Below are 21,269 nucleotides of genomic sequence, written 5' to 3'. Positions count from 1 at the left end.
CCAGGACAAAGCCCAGCCTCTGAATGACAGCCAGCAAGGAAGAAGGACCTCAGTCCCACAACCATAGGAACAGAATCTGGCTGACACCCTGAATGGGCTTGCAAGTGATTTACCCACAGCACCTCCAGAAACACACACAGCCCAGCCAATACCTTGATTTTGGCCTTGTGAGACCCAGAGCAGAGGAGCCAGCCAGTTGAGCCGACGGAGAGATCTGACCCACCAAACTGTGAGGTCATCGATCTGTGATATACGGAGCAGCTAAATTTGTGTAATTCGCTATGGCAGTAATTAGAAAACAAATATACCACCCACGGAGCACCGAGCAGGATCAGCCCTTCCCAACAGCACAGAGGCTTACCTTTAAGGGAGGGGCTCCCCCCAAATCAGGTGTTGTTCCCAGAAGGAGCAGGAAAGGGTCCTGAACAGGGTCCACCACAGTGTCCAAGCTCAGAATGGACTCCCCGATGCCTGGCACCCTGGCACCCGGCCTCAGGCTCTGACAATGCCCCTAGAACAAGGTGGCAGTGGCTTTCTCTGCCCCTGGCACTTCTCCAGCCCCGCCCTTCCCTTTTCTCCGTTTTTCTGGCTTCTTCAGTTTTCACCCCACACTACGCAGGCGTCCAGAAAACTCACCCGAGCCTGGCCAGCTCCCTGGGTCAGACATGATGCAGTTTCCATGTAAACCCTCGTGGTGCAGAATCGCTGGAGTTGGACAGGAGGAAGTAACAGGAGAAACGGCAGGTGCTCCAGGTCACAGGATGCCCGGGCAGGGCTCCCTGTGCTGTGTGCTTGGTGGGCACTGCCACCATTAGTCATTGTCACAGCTCTGCCTCGTGGGCAATAGGATCCCCATTTCTCAGAACAACAAAAAAAAAAAATCAAGGCTCACAAAAGGTAAATCCTTGCCTGCTCTTCCAGTTACAAGTGACAGAGACTCAGTACAACCTCACTTGAGAAAAAGGAGCATGTGTTGGAGCAGGAGACCAGGAAGACCGAGGAGGGGGCTGCCTTCAGGGACTCAGTGAGTCCCTCAACCTCTCTCTCTCTCTCTGCCTGTCTCTGTACCTTTCTCTCCCTTCCACCCTCCTTCCCTCTCTGTGTGGTTGTTCCTTTCTGTCTCCTATCTCATGAGCGCCCTCCTCTTGGCTTGCTTTATGCCCTCCCCCTGCATACGGATACAACAAGAAATGTAGCCCCTGGCAGAGATGAAAGCCTGGTTTTATTTGGACAGTAAAATGTCCAGGTGATAAATAACATTTCTCCTTTATGACCAGCGATATGTAAATGAAGGTATTCTATGGTATTTATAGGAAGGTTGCCTAAGGGAAGACAAGCTGACTCCGCTGGAGGGAGCACCTCTTTTGCCCTTCTCCACTTTCTCCTTCTTGTTGCCTAAACCGTGGGTGTAATGGCTGGAGCTCTGGCAACCATTTGGGGCCATGACATGAGGCTGGATGTCCATGCCAGTAATATGAGCCCTGGACTGGACACCACAAGGCTTCTTTTACATGACAAACAAACCCTTGCACGTTTAAACTACTTTTATTTGCAATTTTTGTTAGAGGCAGCCAAACTTAACCCCATGATACCTGGCCACAAGCAGTTCTGATTTCACATTGTTCCTACTCAGAAACTCCGAGTCAGGGCCCCTGCTCTCTTCACTCCACAGCTCCACACATGACCAGAGAAATGGACAAACCGTGGCCCAAGCCTACAGTTGGTGTGTTTTGTGTTCCTCATTTGTTTGCTTTTGAGGAGAGGCAGCCAGAGTGGGGTCACATGAGTGGTGGCGAAGGGGGATTTCCCCGAAGAAGGGGGTGTGCTGGCACCCGGGAAGCGATGGGTGCCTACTACAGCTAGCACGTGGGGACTCCCAGTTGGCCTGACCCCCAGGCTGGGCACTCTCCACCCTACTCTGTGGCGGTCTTCACGGGATAGCTTCCCTATCCAACCTTTCAGGTGTGGACACCATTGAAGGAACCCACTGGGGTCAGCCTGACCTCTTGCAAGGAGGTCCATCTGGAGGCCACAGTGTGTGGAGGCAAGAGGACAAAGGTGTGGAGGACTCCAAGGTCAACCCCAGGGATCGTGTCTCAAGCTGGCCCCGCCCACTACTCACGGGAGGTGAGTGTGGGTGTTGGAGTCAGACAGAGCTGAGGTCAAAGCCCACCTCAGCCACTGCAGCTGTGTGGCCTTGGGTGACTTGCTTTACCTCTCTGAGCCACCACACCAGTTCCCTCTTTTCTATCTCCCGGTCTGTCATCGCTCCCTCCCTGCCAGTCCCACACACATCTAGGATCCCACCTTCTGCCTCTCACCCCGTCTACCTACCCTCCAAAAGGCCTGCCTCAGCAGCACCCACCCTCCCCATCCCCTTATCTCCCACCCCACACCCCCCAAGACTGAGCCTGGGTTGTGCTAACACTCTCTCCCGGATGCCAGGCCATTCCGATGCGGCCTGAGAAACAATACAACTTCCAGAAATTCCAAATTACCAGACCTGCAGAACGGACAACTTCTGTCCAGCCCCGAGTCCTGTCCCTGCACAACTGACCCCCCAGGCTCAGCAGTGGGGGGGGGTCACAGATCAACAAGCCCCGGATTCCTACCCCAGAGCAGGGAGGTGGCAGAAGGTAAGTTCTTCATCCCACTGGAGCCCAGGACACTGCGTTTTCCTAACCTAACCATGCATGCAGACTAAATGCCCCCCTGGGGAGGCAGGGCAAGCAAGACTAAGCCAGGCAAAAAAGTAAACCTTAATTTTAAAATTACTTTCAGGAGCACCTGGATGGCTCAGTTAGTTAAGCGTCCGACTTGGGCTCAGGTCGTAATTTCATGGTCCATGAGTTCAAGCCCCACATTGGGCTCTCTGCTGTCGGTGCAAAGCCCACTCCGGATCCTCCCTCCCTCCCTCCCTCCCTCCCTCCCTCTCTCTCTCTCTCTCTCTCTCTCTCTCTCTCTCTCTCTGTCCCCCCGACCCCCACCCCCACTCATGCTCTCCCTCTTTCTCTCAAAAATGAATAAACATTAAAAAAAAATTGGGGGGCACCTGGGTGGCTCAGTTGGTTAGGCGTCCAACTTCGGCTCGGGTCATGATCTCTCGGTTTGTGGGTTCAAGTCCTGTGTCCGGCTCTGTGCTGACAACTCAGAGCCTGTAGACTGCTTCGGATTCTGGGTCTCCGTTGTCTCTCTCTGCCCCTCTCCCACTTGTGCTCTGTCTCTCTCTCTCTCTCTCTCCTTCACAAATAAACATTAAAAAAAACTTTTTTTTTAAATTTGAGGGGCGCCTGGGTGGCTCTGTCAGTTAAGCGTCCAACTTCGGCTCAGGTCACGATCTCGCAGTTCTCGGGTTCGAGCCCTGTTCAGGCTCTGTGCTGACAGCTCAGAGCCTGGAGCCTGCTTCAGATTCTGTGTCTCTCACTCTCTCTGCATCTCCCCTACTCTCTCTCTCTCTCTCTCTCTCTCTCTCTCTCTCTCAAAATAAATAAACATAAAAAAATTTTAATTTTAAATTACAGTTCTTTTATTATTATCTCAATTTTTTAATTTTTTATTTAATGTACTGGGTTTTCTGATACATAGTATTTAAACTTTGTTATTTAAGTATTTGTTATTTTGTTATTATTTTCATTAATAAGGTACCGCATGCTCACAAAAACAAGAGAGTAATGAATAAACTAAAATGTGAGTCCCTGGTAATCAGAGCAGAAGTCAGAAATGTTCCTTGTGCCATCCCTTGATTAAAAATAATAATAATAAAGGAGGAAAACGAGAAACGCAAACACTATCCTTCACTTTGTCATTTGGAGGCGGCTGTGTGGCTGCCCCCACAGATCACCTCTCCTCATGCTGACAACTGTCTCCAGAGACCCCACCTGGGGGCAGGGACTAGCTGGGATCTGCATCTGTCCCAAGCAGCTAACAGAGGGCCTGGTGGAGAGGAGAGGCTGCGTATGTTCGCCAGAAACGAGGAGAGGAGAGATGGATAAAAAGGACAAGAAGGAAGGAGAGGAGACACCCCACTTCCTTGCTAAAACAGAATCCTGGGGGGACCCACAGAGAACAGCTCAATCTGCCTGGAGGGGCGTGGAAGCAGCCAGTGACACCAAGAAAGCAGAGTCTTAAGGAATGACTGGGAACTCTCTAGAACTTGTGGACAGAGAAATAGGAAAGGCAGTTCAGGTGGAAGGCACGGCGGCCGTGCAAAGGCACGGAGGCCTGAGAGAATACGGCACATCTGGGCCTTCCGCTACAGCCCCAGAGAGGGCACCGGAGAAGAGAGGGGACAGGACAGGAGGTTGAGGACATCAGAGACGAACTTCTGAGCTGGACCGTGTGGTTAACTTACCCCCTTGATTTCAGGGAACACCCATGACACGCACACTGAGCCTCGGCTGAATTAACCACATGGGCAATTGTTGAACCAGGTCAGGAGGAGGGGACCCCAAGTCTACCCGCTGGAGGGGCAGAAGCGCTGGGCCCCGTTCCCGGCCTAGGCCCCCAAGCGGCTTCTCCTCCCTCCCATTTACTCCAGTCTGGATGTTTTTCTCTGCGCTTGATGAAGTTAAAATAAGCCGTCTCTGGGGTGAATCGCAGGCGTTCAAATTGGATTGGCACGCAGACTTCGAGCAGTTGGTGGCAGGAGCCAGGGGACCCGGAGAGCAGGTTTTCGCTGGAGGGGACATGAGCTTTATTTCCCTCTTGGTTGCTGACAAGGAAGCAGCTGTCCTTCCCTGATTATTTTTACCTCGAGTCACAGCCGTGATGCTCAGCCTCCCCAGTGCCCGCCAGCCTGCCAGGACCAGGTGAAGAGCCCAGCACCCCGGCCCAGCTCTGCCGTGAGCCTCGAGCTCCACCTACCGCTACCTTCACACAGGACCGAAAGCCAGCCCTCTGTCTCAGGTCCAGACACTCCACTCAAAGGTGGGGTCACTGCCTGGAAGCCAGAGAGCAAGAGCAGCCTTAAAGATTACTTGGGACAAGAAGGAAGGAAGGAAGGAAGGAAGGAAGGAAGGAAGGAAGGAAGGGAAGAAGAGAGGAAGGAAGGAAGGAAGGAAGAAAGGAAAGAAAGAAGGAAGGAGGGAAGGAAAGAAGGAAGGGAGGAAGGAAGAAAGGAAAGAAGAGAGGAAGGAAGGAAGGAAGGAAGGAAGGGAGGGAGGAAGGAAGGAAAGAAAGAAGGAAGGAGGGAAGGAAAGAAGGAAGGAAGGAAGGAAAGAAGAGAGGAAGGAAGGAAGGAAGGAGGGAGGGAAAGAAAGAAGGAAAGAAGGAGGGAAGGAAAGAAGGAAGGAAGGAAGGAAGGAAGGAAGAAAGGAAGGAAGGAAGGGAGAAAATTCATGACAAATTCCCCTTCCTACCACAATGAGCTCATTTGTTGTTTTTGTATCAGTTCAGACTTTTAGTTTGATAAGACTAAACATGGATATCATATCACTAAGCACTTCTAAATCTGCCTTGTCATTCTAGCCTTGAAAAGCCCAACAGGTGGGTGTCCTTAGCTCCGTTTCATTGCTGAGGACATTGAGGCTCAGAGGCAAAGTGGCTTGCCTGAACTCACAGATACAAAAACAGAATGGAAGAAATGGGATCTGAATCCGTTTATCTACCTGCAAATCTCATACACCGTCCAGTGTATTTTCACGTCTTTGTCCACGTATCAGTTAAGAATGCTCTCAGTTGCAACTAACAACAACGGTGCTTCCTGGGTGACTTCCTGGGTGGCTCAGCTGGTTGGGCATCCGACTTCAACTCGGGTTATGATCTCGCAGTTCATGGGTTCGAGCCCCGCGTCGGGCTCTGTGCTGACAGCTTGGAGCCTGGAGCCTGCTTTGAATTCTGTGTCTCCCTCTCTCTCTGCACTTCTCCTGCTCACACTCTCTTTCTCTCTCTATCTCTCTCAAAAATAAATAAACATTAAAATTTAAAAAAATAAAATAAAGAAATGGTGGCCTATTTTCCTTGTATAACAAAAGACTGACAGTAGGTGGTTTCTAGGTTGGGAGGCAGCACAATGATGCCATCGACCCAGGATTTTTAAATCTTGCTGTTCCTACCATCCTCGATAGGTTGCTTTTCAACCTCTTGGGGCCTCATGGTCACAAAATGGCTGCTGCAGCTCCAGGCACCTCACCTGCATTCCAGACAGAAGAGAATAGGAGGAGAGGATGGTGAAAACAGTGATAATCCCTTTTATCAGAAAAGCAAAAAGATTTTTCTGAATTCCTCCAGGAGACTTTGGTTTATATCTTAATGGGAACATGACTATCTGTAGCTGCAAGGGAGGTGGAGAAAGAACATGCTGAAAACAAAGGAGGACACAAATGCTACGTTGGTCTCCAATAATGTCTATGAGTTTACTTAGAGTTGTACTTGGTTACAATTATACAACACATAATTTTTTGCTTCCTACTTTTTCCTTTCCTTTTTTTTAAAAATTGAGGTAAAACTGACATACATTATATTAGTTTCAGGGGTACAACACAGTGGTTTAAAATATTTGTCTATATTGCAGAATGATCACCACAATAAATCTAGTTAACATTTATTACTGTACATACAGATTTTTTTTTCTTATAAGGACTTCTAAGATCTATCCTCTTAGCAACTTTCAAATATGCACTACAATATTATTAGAGTCACCGTACTGTACATTACCTCCCCATGAACTATTTATTTTTGAACTGGAAGTTTGTACCTTTTGACTCCCTTCACCCATTTTGCCCACCCCCACCCACCAGCTCTGGCAACCACCAATCCGTTGTCTCTGTCTGTGAGCTCAGTGGTTTGGCTTAGTTTGGTTTTTAGATTCCACACATGAGGGAAATTATATAGTATTTGTCTTTCTCTATCTGACTTATTTCATTTAGCATGATGTTCTCAAGTTCCCAAATGGCAAGACTTCATTCTTTTTTATGGCTGAATCATATTTCATATATATACATACACCACATCTTCATTATCCACTCATCTACCAACGGACCCTTAGGTTGTTTCCATGATTTGTAATATTGCAAATAACACTGCAATGAACACGGGGATGCAGGTACCTTTTGAAGTTCGTGTTTTCATTTTCTTCAGTGAAATACCCAGAACTCAGACGCTGGATCATATGGTAGTTCTATTTTTGATGTTTGGGGGGACCTCCCATACTGTTTTCCCCAGTGGCTGCACCAGTTCGCATTCCCACCAACAGTGCACAAGGGTCCCCGTTTCTCCATACCCTCGCCAACACTTCTTATTTCTGGTCTTTTTGGTAATAGCCATTTTGACAGGTGCGAGGCGATATCTCATTGTGGTTTTGATTTGTGTTTCCCTGATGATGCGTGAATTTGAGCGTCTGTCTTTTCATGTGTCTGTTGCACCTGTCGGTATGCCTTTGGAAAGACGTCTATTCAGATCTTCAGCCTATTTTTTAATTGGGTTGCTTTTTGCTTGTTTGTTTTGCAACTGAGTTGTATGAGTTCTTGATGTATTTTGGATTAACTATCAGACACACAGTTTGCAAATATTTTCTCCCATTCAGCAGATTGCCTTTTCGTGTTGTTGATGTCTTCCCTCGCTGGGTAGACACTTTTCAGTTTGATATGGTTCCACTTGTTCGTTTTTGCCTTTGTTGCTTTTGGTTTTGGTGTAAAATCCAAAAAATCGTCATGAAGACCAATGTCAAGCAGCTTACTGCCTATGTTTTCTTCCGTGAGTTTTATGGTTTCAGGCCTTATGCTCAAGTCTTTAACTCATCTTGAGTTAATTTTTGTATATGGTATAAGATAGTGGTCCAGTTTCATTCTTTGGCATGTGGTTTTCCAGTTTTCCCAGCACCACTTACTGAAGAGACTCTCCTTTCCCTTTTGAATGTTCTTGGCTCCTTTATCATAAGTTAACTCCTACTTTTCCCCCTTTAATTTATGTCACTTATAATTTCCTTATCTGTACACTGTTTTTGTAATTCTCCTTTTTAATGGTCTGACAATAAGTATTTCTTCAAGTGGATAAGCCATAATGTATTTGTTGGACACGAGCTGCCGACATTTCCAATATTGTACATACTACTATGATGAACATATTCATGCATGAAGCATTTTCATTTAGTTGGATGTCTCTCCCAAACATAAATTGAATTGCTTGGGTCAAAGATTTTAACATTTTTGGTGCTCTTAATATATTAGTCTATCACTTTCCAAGAGTGAGTGTGCTATTTTACATGGTGTAACAGTATTTGGATATTGATTTCACTACAACTGTGCCAGCACAGAGTTTCACCATTTTTATTTTTTTTTAGCTTTGCTGTTTGTTTAGAGAGAGTGTGCACAAGCAGGGGAGGGGGCAGAGGCAGAGACAGAATTATTTTTTTTAAGTTTATTTATTTTTGACAGAGAGAGAGAGAGAGAGAGAGAGAGAGCTAGGGAGGGGCAGAGAGAGAGGAAGACACAGAATCCGAAGCAGGCTCCAGGCTCTGAGCTGTCAACACAGAGCCCGACACAGGGCTCGAACTCACTAACTGCGAGATTGTGACCTGGGCCGAAGTCGGACGCTTAACCGACTGACCCATCCAGGCGCCCCGAGAGAGAGAGAATCTTAAGCAGGCTCCACACTCTGTGCAGAGCTCAACGTGGGGATTGATCCCACGACACTGGGGTCATGACAGGAGCCAAAATCAAGAGTCGGATGTTCAACCGACTGAGCCACCCAGGTGCCCCCAATTTTACCATTTTAAAACGGTATCTTAAAGTTGCTTTTATTTTCACTCTTTTGTTTAAAACTGAGGAGGAAAATTTTACCCCATGTATTTTTCACTTTCTTTTTTCCTCTTTGGTAAAGTATTTGTTCATTTCTTTAGCCAGTCATCTTGGAGAGTAAGAGATTCATTTGTATAGAAATGGCCACACTGTTGATGCTGGTTTCAACTCTGCTCATATTACGACTCAACTTTCCAATTTACCCTACAAATTGCTGGCAGGAAGCCAGAGTGGGGCATAGGATCCAAGTCACCGGGGAAGGGAACGGGGCCCAAGAATCCATGCAGCCATGTCTTCTGACTCCTAGTCTGCCACTTTTTCTTGCACATTATATTTTTTAAAATAACATTTTATCGCGATATAATTCACATGCCGCACAATTCGCTCACTTAAAGTACACAATTTAATTGTTTTTAGTACATTGACACAATTGTGCCACCATCACCAGAGTCAATTTTAGAATCCTTCATCACCCCCAAAAGAAACTCTGCACCTGCTGGAGCACTGTCATGTCAGATAGAGGTAAAAATATTTTTGCACTTGGAGAAAACAGATGGGTGGGGTGGGGTGGGCTGTGTGAGGAAAGGGGAGGGCTAGGCCGTGCCGTGGATTTGCTACGCGACCACAGCTCACTTTCTGTCTCTGGTTCTTGGTTTCCCCTAATACGTACAGGTATTTATGGAGCGCCTGCTGCATACCAGTCTTCAGACCAAATATGTCACAGATATGCATGCGCATTCTCTCTAAGCTGGGGCAAGAAGCCCAACTTTACAAGAGAGGGAAACCAAGAGCAAGTGCAGAGACATGGTCACCTGGGTCCCTGTGCTTGTCAGTGCCAGAGGGGGGCCTGGAACGGAGGTTGGGGCAAGGAGGGGTCTTGACTCCCGGCTCGAGGCCACTTCATCAGCTGCCTCTGGCTTATGGAGCTACCCCAGTGACAGGTGGGGACAAGTGGGGACAGGTGGGGACAGGATTAGGAGGAACTTATCTTTTCACGCTGGCTGAGAAGGGCCGGAAACAGCTTGGCCAAGAAATAGCTGTTTCACCCTCTAGCGGCCATAATGAGTGGTGTGGGTGTCTGGCGTGGGGGTCCGCTAAAGCAGAATTCTCTTCCCACTGCCCCCCACACCAACCCAAGCACACACCCACCAATCTTAGAGTCACAAGGCGTCCGTCTGGGTGTGTCTACATCTGTTAGATCATTCCTTCAGTCCTTCAACAAACACAAAGCACTCACTCTGGCAGGCTCTGGCCCGGGTGCTGGGGGGCGGGGGAGGGGGAGGTGGTGAGGAGGAGCAGACAGGCAGTCAGTTCCCCGGCATTTATGGGGACCTGGGGGTTTCTGAAACAGTTTAACGTTGGGGGCAGGGAAAGCGTCCTAGGAAGTCTGAGACCTGAAGGATGAGTAGAAATGAGCTACAAAGGCCTTGGAGGAGGGGCCCTCCTGCCCATTCCTGGGCAAAGGGAATGGGATGTGTGAAGGTCTGGTGGTGTGAACAGAAAGATCTTCACTCTGGCTACAGGCTGTAGTGTAACAGGGCAGCAGCCCAGTGAGGGAGGACGGAGGGCAGAGATGGATAGTGTTAGCCACACGCAGTGGTTGGACTTTCTCCTGGAGCATCAGGGACCCACAGAAAGGTTTTGAGCAGGGGAGGGACAGGAGCAGATGGACCCTTTGCAGAGCTCACTCTGACTGCTGAGTGGAGAAGGGGCTGGAGTGGGCAAGAGGGAGGCAAGGCTGGTCCTGGGCCCATCCGGTTTCTCAGGACCCAGGCTAGCAGGGGGATAGGGGCAGGGGAAGGGACTCACTTTTATCTACAGAGCAGGAGCCAGTCGCCCCTGGAGAAAAGTGACAATTGGGCAGGTTGTGGGGCTCCCCCAGCTCTGATACTCACACTTCTCTTCTCATAGCCACCCTTTATGTCCCTGAGAAGAAGGGGTGATTCTCTACATTCTGTGTGAGAAAATACAGGGTACAGAGACTTGCCCAGGTCACAGAAAAGCTGGTTGATGGCTAAGCTCCAATTCTGATGGGTTTGTGGCAACCCTGAAGTGAAAATGTCCTGGTTGCTGGCTCCTCCCTCCAAAATTCCTAGGCTTGGACTATGGACAGTTTGGCTGAGGGGCCAAAGCAGGGCCAGGCCCCAGGATGAGCACCTCTGGCAGCTCCCACTGCCCCTCACCCCATCTACACAGACAATGAGCCCAGGGACCCCAGTGGCTATCACTCACTCACAGCCTCCAGGCCCTGTCTACGGAGACAAGAGGCCTGTCAGAGCCACCCGCCAGTAAAGGCAATGAATGGCCCTAGGCTGCCAGTCGGACAATACCCAGGCTCTGGGGAGGAGAGATTAGGTTAGAATGTGGCCCAAACTGGTCTCAACAGCTCAGGCTCCGTGGAGGCCCACTCTCGCCCCCTTGTACTTGGCCATCTCCAGGACTGACTCCTAGGAAATGTGACCCCACTGAAGCGAGGGAGTTGGCTCAGAGTCCCTGGGCAGGGGCGTTACCAATGCTGGGAAGGTGGTAACTTAGGCAATGGGGAGAGATTTGGGATGTGACAGGAAGGTTAGGAGACACAGGAGGCATGCAAAGGAGGCTGGGAGAATTGGGGTCGATACAAAGCGCACTGCACCCACCGAGAGAATGAGGGTGGACTTAAGAGGCAGACCTTGGGTTCACCTCTTCCTTGCTATGTGAAGCCCAGTGTTCTCTCTGGGCTCAGTTTGCACATACGCAAAATGGGGCCCCAAGAGTCTTTGCCTTGAATGAGAGAGGGCAAATGTGGGAGGGCCCACCATCTCCGCTTCCCCTGGGTGTGTGGGGGGGGTGGTGGTGGTGAGTGGGCCACAAAGACACAAGAGAGTCAAGTTCTGCAGACAGTCTGCAGGCCCAGGAACCTGGGAAGTGCTCATAACTCTGCCCCAATGGGGACCTCTTATCTTCCAACTTTTATTTTGAAAATTCTCGAGCCTAAGGAAAGCTGGAGGAAGAGCACACTGGACACCAATATATCACCATTTTGATTCCCTTCCCTATTCTTTTAAAAAGAAACCATTGGGGTGCCTGGCTGGCTCAGTCAGTAGAGCATGTAACGCTTGATCTCAGGGCTGTAAGTTCAAGCCCCACATTGGGTGTAGAGATTACTTAAGAAAATAAAAGTTAAAAAAAAAATCATCATAAGATGGTAATTTTTTTAATATGTATTTTACCACAATAAAAACAATTGAAAAAATATAAACCATCATGTTGCTAGCAAGCTATTTTAAGTTTATTTATTTATTTATATAAATATATATATTTATATTTAATATAAAATCACAAACCCTGAGATCATAACCTGAGCCAAAATCAAGAGTCCCATGCTTGGGGCGCCTGGGTGGCTCAGTCAGTTGAGTCCGACTTCGGCTCAGGTCATGATCTCACGGTTCATGAGTTCAAGCCCCGCATCGGGCTCTGCGCTGACAGCTCAGAGCCTGGAGCCTGCTTCAGATTCTGTGTCTCCCTCTTTCTGCCTCTCCCCTGCTCGTGCTCTGTCTCTCTGTCTCTCTCAAAAATAAACATTTTTTTTTAAGTTTAAAAAAAAGAGCCCGATGCTCAACCAACTGAGCCACCCAGGGACCCCAGCCAGCAGGCTACTTTAACAACTGTAAGGTAAGTTTTGACAAGGATATTAAACGGACTGTATGCCTCGCACCAGGTAGAAGCCACAGGCTTTGTCAGTCACTTAAATCATACAGCAGCCCCATGACTTGTGTACTATTATCCACATGTTACATATGGGGAAACTGAGGCTCAGAGAAATTAGGCAACGTGCTTCAGGTCAGTCGAGGTGATCTTGGATCTGTCTGACCTCCCTCCCAAGCAGGAATCCCTGCTACTGAGGCAGGAGAGTGCCACGGGTCCCAGATGCACATCATTCCTACTGGGAGCTCCACCTGTGTCCCTCCCCCGTCCCCTTAGCTTCTCTCCCTGCTCCTGGCCCCACCACTTGTCCCAGGCTCTGCCCTCAGAGGCCAAAACTTTTCAATTCCCCCCACCTCACACACACACACACACACACACACACACACACACACACACACAGGGCCTCTCCTGTCACCTCGCCCTTACGTTTTGAATGGCCTGGATGAAGACCGAAAGACCCAGGTTCAAGGCTGGGCTCTGCGACTCATTAGCTGTCTAACCTGGGGGAGAGCCCTCAGTCCTCATGGTGGCCCCTCCTCGCGGTGGGTTGAAGGTAAAGGAAATGAGGCCTGCAGGGGGCCAGCCCAGGCTACTGAACGCTCCCTCCTTTCCCACGGTCCAGCCAGAGATGGGATTGGTTCAAAGGATCCACAAATTTATTTGGGATCCAAGCCTCCCAAGGTGGCCCCTTCTACTCAAGGGGGGAGAGGCACGGCGGGTCCAGTCCAGAAACTGGGGAACTCCCCGCGGTCCGCCCCACGTGCTCTCCCACTGCTCGCGCGGCTGGGGCGCCTGCCCTGCCCTCCGCGCGCCCAGAAGGCGGGCGTCCCTGACTGCGGGGCTGGGGTCGAGGGGCGGGGTCTGCTAGTACCGCCCCCGGAACCGCCTCGGCCCCGCCCCGCACCCGAGGTTTCCACCGCACGGCAGAAAGCTAGCAGATTTCCGCTGCTGGATTTCCGTCCCAGAAACAGTTCGCAGCGAGTGAGCCGACCGTAGGCGCCGGGCCAGACGAAGCAGGTGAGGACCCGGGCTTTGAAGAGGAGAGGGATCAGCGCGGGTGAAGGGGAGGCCCTGGTCCTGGCCCATCAGCCCAAGAGGGATTCCCCACTGGCCCCTTGCGGAGGAGGGACACGCAGTGGCGGCCAGACCTCGCATCTCCCTTTTGGGTGCCAACGAGTATTTGGTGAGCAAGGAAGGGGGGGCCAGGAGTATGTGGGGGCAAATACAGGCAGAGTGAACAGGGGAGTGAGACAATCAGCATTTATTGAGCCCACACTGTGTGCCCAGCACAGACTAGGCACCAAGCCTCAGTCTTGGGCCAGACTCATACCATTTCCCACCCACTAAAGTGGGGGTTGGGGGGGGGCGTGGAGGAGGGCGGACATAGGTGCTGTTTAAAAGGGGAAAAGCGACAATAAATTGGTGCTTTTCAGAGTCCAAAGTGTGAACCCCCATGTTTTCCCATGCTGGGATGTGCTTGATTTTCATATTTAGGCACTTTATCTGGAAAGGGGGAAAGGGTATGAATTATCACTGGTGATGGCTTCAGACTTCCAGATGGCATGAGGCCAGCTGGCAGGACACAATGGAGCATTATTTCATCTCCAGTGTTTTCTGAGACCCATTTGTGCTTGGCCACTGCTGGAGCAGAGACCCAGGAGGCCTGAAGCCCCCCAGACTTTTAAGAGTAATGCCCAAACCACCCACAATTAGGGGATCCTCAGCTCACTACAGCGCCTGGCCAGGGTGCTGAGCAGATGAAGGGATCACAAGCTGATCTTGTAGGAGGTGCCACTGAGGGAGGAAGGCCAGTCCGGGCAAGAGCTACAGGATGGTCAAAGCTCTGGAGAAGAGCTGCTGCCTGGAGAAATGGGGGAATGGGAGCAGCTTGGGGGGCAGGGGGAAAGGTGGTTGCAGGGGCGGGTAGTGAGACTGGTGAGGCCAGAAAGCTTGGCAGAGGCCTCATTAAGCAGAACCTTGAATGCCAACCTATGAGCCCAAAAGAACACAAGGAGACCTACAAGGGTCCTGCACTCTGTTCCCACCATTCTCTGGCCTTCCCTCCCCCTGACCCCCTGCCATTCCCAGCTCACCAGGGCTACAGTGTTTCCCAGCTGTGGTCCTAGAAGGGGCTCCTGGAGACCATCCTTTTGTACAAGTAAATGTCACATAGATGTGCCCAGCCCATCCTGGGCTCCCAGCCCAGTGAGGTCTGGGAGCCAAACATGGGGAATATGACCCCGTAGGTGCCAGAGCGGGTAGTAAGGCAGGATGCTGAGCTACTTTCCTTTGCGTTTTTCCTTTTCAGTCCACATTGGCCACACCTGTGACCCCTGCTGTCCCTCACTGGCCCCTGCTGGATCCAGAATGGCTTCCTGGTGCTACTGCCTCCTCTACTTCCTGGTACCTGAACTTGGTGGGGGGATGTGGGGGAGGAAGCCAAGGGAGACTCAAAGCTGCTGGGTTCCAAGTGGCCACCTCTGAGGCCACTGCAAAGGTCACACAGGCTAAGCCCCTGGCATAACAACAGACTAAAAGCATCCACTGATGCTACACCTTTTGCATTCACTCATCAGCTTGTTTATTCCTCACGCGGGAGAAACAGGTTCAAGGCAGTGAAGCGCCTGCCCAAGATCACACTCTGGGTGGGACTTGAACCCAGGTCTGACTGCAGAGCTTGCAGCTTCCGGTGCACCCTGCCAGAGCACCCATTAACTGCACACACTGGGGTGGGGACCCAACCCAGCCCCAACCTGTCTTCTTCTCTCTCAGATAAGGAGTCTCTCTGGGACACCCTCCAACTCCCCAGGTGAAGCAAGGAGCTCTTGGCTCCCAGGTTGGTATGAGGGCCCCAGAGAGGCTCCCCTTTCCCCAGCTCCGCCAGCCTGTGGTCCACCTGGTGCACTGGCCTCTAAGGCAAAGGAAGGGAGGAGATGCCATTTAGTTCAGCCCCACCATCCCCGGCCATGGGGTGAAGGTTTCACTTGTGTCTATTTTATTCTTGCTAATATACAGATGACAAAACAAAAGGACTAGACCCACCAGGTCATAGAGCATTCGGACCCAAATGACTCCTAGCTCAGTATCCACCACGCCCAGCCCACCCCAAGGGTCACAGGCCCACACACTGCTCTCCCACACTGTGTCTCCTCTGACCCTGCAGCTCCAGTGGACCCCGGTGAGGTGGTGGAGACCCCAGACGGGGTGTGCAAGTTCCCAGGGCAGCAGCTGAGCTGGTGGCAGGCTCAAGAGTCATGTGAGCAGCATTTTGGCCACCTGGCACTGGCGCCCCCAGCTGAGGTCCTTGCTCCACGGCTGCCCAACCCCATCTGGGTGGGCCAAAGGGAGGCCCCTCTGCGAAGACCCCCCCAGAGGCGTGAGTGTGGGCCCAGGGCCTGGGAAGTGGGAAGGAGGAGGTGGCGGGGGGGGGGGGGGGGGGGGGGGGGGGGGGCTCCAGAGACCGGAGCTCACAGTGACAGTCCTACCGAATGGAGCCCAGAAGTCCCCGTCGCACCTTCAGGTTCCCTCGTCCAGAACTGAAATGCAGGGTTGACCGCCTGGGTATGGGCACTGGAGCCCCCATTTCTTCCTTCCCGAGTTTGGGAGACACCCGAAAGCCCAGGAGGGGCCCCGGAGCTCCGCCAGTGGGTGGTCAGAGGCAGTGCGCAGATTGAGGACACTGAGGTCCCGGCCCGCGTGTCCCCACAGGCGCGCTCCCCACGGCCGCGCTGGTGTTCGGCGAGCGGACGGCGGACAGGGCGGCGCGGCTGCGGACGCCCCTGCCCGCGCTGGGGGCGCTGACCGCGTGCGCGCACGTGCAGTGGGACGCCGCCTCGCCGGACGCCGCCGCGCTCTTCTCCCTCGCCGCGCCCTCCCTCGCCAACGCGCTGCAGCTGCGCGCCTTCGCCGAGCCGGGCGGCGCCGTGCACGCGGCGCTGGTGGTGCGCGGCCACCACGCGCCCTTCCGCGCCGCCTTCCGCGCCGACGGCCGCTGGCACCACGTGTGCACCACGTGGGAGCAGCGCGGCGGGCGCTGGGCGCTGTTTGCCGACGGGCGGCGGCGCGCCGGGGCGCGGGGACTGGGCGCGGGCCACCCGGTGCCAGCGGGCGGCATCCTCGTGCTGGGCCAGGATCAGGACTCTCTGGGCGGTGGCTTCTCGGCGCGCGATGCCTTCAGCGGCAACCTCACCGACTTCCACCTGTGGGCTCGGGCCCTGAGCCCCGCGCAGCTGCGTCGGGCACGGGCCTGCGCGCCGCCACCCGGCGGCCTGCTCTTCCGCTGGGACCTGGGCGCCCTGGACGTCACGCCCTCACTGTTGCCGCCTCTGCGGGTGCGCCTGCTCTGTCCAGGTATGGCCCGCCCCGCCCTCTGGCTCGTAGGCCCCGCCCCGCCTTTTGGCTCAACGCCCCACCCCCTGGCTTCTGCGCACTTCCTTGTGAGCTCAAAATCCAGCCCACCACTTGTGAACCTGGCCACGCCCAGCTCTGGTCACGTTCCCCCAAGCCGCCCAGACGTCGGGCAAAAAGCCCAGTCCCAGTAGCCTGAGTAGGCTCGACCCTTGGCCGCCTTGCCCAGCCTTGTGTTGGCTGCAGCGTCCTTCACCCGGGTTACCACGTCGCCCCCTAACTCCGGGGCTACGCGTCCTGGCCCCCTAAGGTGTGCAGGTGCCTTCAAGGCCCGAACAGGTGACTCCAGGGACTGCTGGAGAACCAGGATAAAGCGCTGACACTTCTCCCATCCCTGCCAGTGCCCTCAGAAGAGTGCCCTACGTGGAACCCAGGATCCGGCACCGAGGGCTCTTTGCTCTGCCTTCAACCACATTTCTTCCTTTGCTGTTACCGGACAGGTGCGCCCTGGCAGTCCCCAGGGCTCTGCTGAAGGGGAAACTGGGCATGGACCAGTGTAGGCTGAGAGGGAGTGAGCACTTGGCACAAACTGGGAATTTAGAATCTTCTCAAAGTCTCAGGGTCTCCACGGAGTTCAAACCACAGGACAGCGGGGCCAGACAGACCTGGGGACGAACCCCAGGTGTGTGTCCTTGGGCAAATGATTTTGCCATTGTATGCCTCAGTTTCCCCATCTAGAACACTGTGTAAGGCTCCGGACGCACAGCTATCGACATGCTCTTCCTCCCTCGGCAGCAAATGGTGGGTGGAGCACCTCTGGGCGGTGTTGCTCAGAACCCAGCCTGGCATTCCCTCCTTTGCAGACACTTATCAGCAGCTGCAGGATGCCCAGTCGTGGCCTGGCCAGGATGTTATCAGCCGAGTCAATGCCTTGGCCAAGACCATAGTGGTGAGCCCCCTTCCTGGGGGCTGAAGAGTCTGGGGACACTATGGGTCACCTCCCTGCCGCCCAGTTTTCTCACCTATAAAGGGGACACCCACCAAATGTGTCTTCAGGGATTAAGGTTATTTGTATTCCCTATTTTGGAGCTCTGGAGAGCTGGGTTAGACACGTGCCCACTAAGAAGACCCTAGTGGGGCCCAAGTGTGATCCCTGGGAGATCTCTTCCTAACAGCCAGGCCGGCAGTAAGTGGTTCCTCTGCCCACAGCTGCTTCCTGACCCCCTCTCTGAAGCCCCTGGACACCTGTCGCTGGCTGAGGCCTCCAGCTTCCTGGGTATCCTGGAGAGGGTCCTGGCAAAGGAGTCAGCTCCACTGGGGCCGGCTGCACTGCTGGCTGTCGTGCACTTCCTAAAGAGAGTGACGGCCCTCGGGGCTGGGGAGCCAGAGCCCTTAACAGGGCCCTGGGAGCAGCTAGGCCAGGGGATCGTGTCTGTGGCCAGCTTGGTCCTGGAGGAGCAGCTGGCTGGTGCGTGGCTCTCAATCAGCGAGGTGAGGCTGGCAGGGCTGGGTGGGGCAGGGGGGCTTGCCGTCCTTGCCACCAGCTTGTTGTGTAGCCGTGGGTGAGTCAGCACCCATCGCTGGGTCCGTCTCTGCATTTGAGAGAAGCTCCTCTTTTACCTATGATGTAACTTGAACTTCCACATACAACTGTTCTTGAATAATAGCTTCTGTGGTTGAAAATAAGAGCCAGGAATCCATAAGGATCCCCCCCCCCCCCATATCCAAGATTCTGCTGACCACCTTCAGAGGCAGGTCCTCTATGCTGAGTATTCAGCCATCTTGTCTTCCAAAACAGCCCAGACGCTCAGGAGAGCATAGAGAGATGCTATCCAGATGGCATGGGTGCTGGAAACGTCATCCTGGCAGAAGTGGCTGTAGGCTTGGGAGTGATTGGCCTAGAGAAAGGAGAGAACAAGGGATCATAGACATCACCTGAAAGCCTTTGGGGCAGAAGGAGCAGAGATGGTGCCTCTGTGGCCTCAGAGGACAGAACAGGGACCTAGGCTTGGGGACGGGGTGGAGATGACACAGCGAGGGAGGCCGGCTCCACAGAACGGTTCCCCTGTTTGGGCAGCGAGCGTCCAACCTGGGAAGGGTATAAACCCATTTTGGGCTGAGGGACTGAGGCACTGTGGTAGGCTAGGAAAAGCTGGACTCTGAACCCTGGTGTTCCTCCCTGGAGAACAGAGGTGATCATACCTGCCCTGCCTAGAGTAGCTGTTCCATTAGTGCAAGCCCCCTCCCCCCGCCCCCACCTGGCCTCACCCCCCACACGGCTTCCCTTTTGGAACCGAAAGGTCGAGTCCCTTCTATAGGTCTAGCACAGAGTGAGATCAAAGGAGGGGGAGGCATGGCCCCGCCTGCAGAGTGTGCCCAGCTAGCAAACAACCGGCCAGCAGGCACGGAGGACTACCAGGCCTTCTCCTGGGCTGGAGGATGACGTGGCTTGGAGGCGTCAGAGGAGGCCGATCGGGCAGGGCCTCAAACACCAGCCTGAGGACCCAGGACTTGATCCTGGAGGCCCTACGGGGCCACCGAGGGTCTGGAGCAGGCAGGCCACTTCACAGATCTCTGAGAATGTGTTAACTACAGCGGTCGTGGCTGGCAGCCGCAGGTGCAAAGCAGGAGGGGCTGAGATGTGGCTCCTCCCAGGTGGTTGGCGGACCCATGGCCCTGGTGGCAAGTCTACAGCGCTTGGCACCCCTGCTGAGCACCACGCTGACCCCTGGGCGGCCCCGAATGCACATCCAGCGTCGCTGTGTCGGTGAGCCTGCTGTGCACCCGTCCCACACATCTGGGCCCTGGGGGGGCCCGGGCTCAGACATTTCTTCTCAGCTTTGGTCACTGGGAGCTGTCAGCACCACCGCAGACACTCCATTCTGTCCCCTGCCTTTGTCTGTGCTGCGCCCTCCATCCACAATGCCCTTTCTTCCTTGACCTCCTAGCAAACTCCCGTATAGCCTTCAGAACCTTGTTTGGGCATCAGCTCCTCTGGGATGCCTTGCCTGGTTTTAGCTCTCTCCTGACAGTTCCTCCTCTTGCTGTTACCCCTATGTCTTGGAAATATCTCCTGTTGCATTTTGTGATAATTACTTCGTTTTTGCCAAAGCTCCCTGAAAGCCAGGGGGTATTTCTGAGTCATTTCTGGATCTCAGGCCAGACCCAAGTACACACTCAGTGAGTATTTGTAGATTGACTGGGGGAGATCACTTATGGGGAACTTTGGTAAAACTTGTGTCCTCCAGGCGCCCAGTGGTTTCTGATGGCTCACTGATAGTCAGGTCCTGCCCCACCCCCAGGGACCTGCTTCTAGTGATCCCCTCCCCCAGACCTGAAGAAGTCAGATCTCCCTTGGGCGAGTCGCTGAACCTCTCTGAGCTGGAATAGTGGCCCAGGCCTGTGGTGGGGAGAGGGAAGGCAGCCCCTGCTGGCTAGGCCAACTCTGCAGAAAGACCTCCCTTGGAAGGTCCAGCCACCCAACCCCATTTGATCCCAGGCCTGGAGGTGCGGAGTCTACGCTTGACGGAGGCTGGCACGGAGGGCTATGTGTTCACGGTGCCCGGTGGGCACCCGGAGGGGCCCGGCCACATCCGCATCCCCGCAGGTGAAGTGGAGCGCCTACTCGGGAAAGGTGGGTGAGGGTGAGGGGGTGGTGGGGCCCTGCTGGGGTCTGGGTTAGTGCCAGTTAGCCCTGGGTTAACTCTGCCGTTTTGAATAAGTCACCTCACTGTTCACAGCCTGTTTCCTTATCTGGAAGACTCATGCTAGTACTTGCCTTGTAAGCTGCTGTGGGGTTAAAAGTGCTTATCACATAGTAGGTGTTCACTTGGTCTCCTCCGCTGAACCCCACCCATTTCCTCTTAGAAGTGGGTGGTGGAGGGAGCCGCCACCCTTGCTGTCACCCGGGGGTGGGGAATCAGGACATGAGGCAAAGGGCTTTAGAGCTGCCAGGTTAAGTGCATGCCCTGTTGCTGGTTGGAATTCTCGTTTCTCCACTTATTAACCGGGTGATCTTTGGGAAGTCAATTAATCTCTCTGAGCCTCAGTTTCCCTGATAGTAAGGTGGGCAGAGCATCTCCCTCGGGGCCAACCTGTGGTGCTTGCTCAGCCACAGGGTGGGGTCTTAGGCCTCCTCCCACTCAGCCAGGCCTCTCTGGAGTCACCGTGATCCACAGCTGGTTCAGCTCGAGTGTCTTCCGGCAAACCCTAGGGGAGCCTGGCCTGGAGCCCCAGGCCCCTGACAGCTCAGAAGAGGCAAGCAAATTGCAGAGGTGAGTGGGCCCTACCCAGTAGGCTGCTGAGGGTCTGGATCCCCTCCCCAGGGAAGGCCAGGCCTCCATCCCATCCCAGAGCCATCATTCTGGTAGGTAATTCTGCCCTTAGCAACCAGAGCCAAACCCTCCCCATCCCTGAGACACGCACATCTCTGGGCCTTCCAAAGATATGCTGCTGGAACCTGGCTCAACTACTGTCTAGGGTCCTGGCGTCAGTGCAGAG

General features: G+C 53.4%; 1 protein-coding gene across 20 annotated transcripts in view; it reads left to right on the top strand.

Annotated features, from left to right (window-relative positions):
- Nucleotides 1-13,333: 13,333 nt before the first annotated feature.
- ADGRD2 (adhesion G protein-coupled receptor D2) overlaps nucleotides 13,334-21,269 on the top strand; it is a 29,349-nt gene continuing 21,413 nt past the window's right edge. For all 20 annotated transcript variants that reach the window (XR_007146268.1, XR_007146270.1, XR_007146269.1 and 17 more), the window contains exons 1-11: nucleotides 13,334-13,439; nucleotides 14,731-14,825; nucleotides 15,195-15,258; nucleotides 15,586-15,798; nucleotides 16,131-16,772; nucleotides 17,171-17,269; nucleotides 17,633-17,718; nucleotides 17,979-18,260; nucleotides 19,425-19,536; nucleotides 20,269-20,403; nucleotides 20,920-21,043. Coding sequence is in view for 13 of the 20 variants with exons in the window: in XM_047829778.1 (XP_047685734.1) it covers nucleotides 14,790-14,825; nucleotides 15,195-15,258; nucleotides 15,586-15,798; nucleotides 16,131-16,772; nucleotides 17,171-17,269; nucleotides 17,633-17,718; nucleotides 17,979-18,260; nucleotides 19,425-19,536; nucleotides 20,269-20,403; nucleotides 20,920-21,043 (1,793 nt within the window). In the remaining 7 variants the exon portion in view is untranslated. The remainder of the gene's footprint in view (nucleotides 13,440-14,730; nucleotides 14,826-15,194; nucleotides 15,259-15,585; nucleotides 15,799-16,130; nucleotides 16,773-17,170; nucleotides 17,270-17,632; nucleotides 17,719-17,978; nucleotides 18,261-19,424; nucleotides 19,537-20,268; nucleotides 20,404-20,919; nucleotides 21,044-21,269) is intronic.

The sequence above is a fragment of the Prionailurus viverrinus genome, chromosome D4, assembly GCF_022837055.1.
Source record: "Prionailurus viverrinus isolate Anna chromosome D4, UM_Priviv_1.0, whole genome shotgun sequence".
NCBI lineage: Eukaryota > Metazoa > Chordata > Mammalia > Carnivora > Felidae > Prionailurus > Prionailurus viverrinus.
This window is presented reverse-complemented; position numbering and strand designations above follow the sequence as displayed.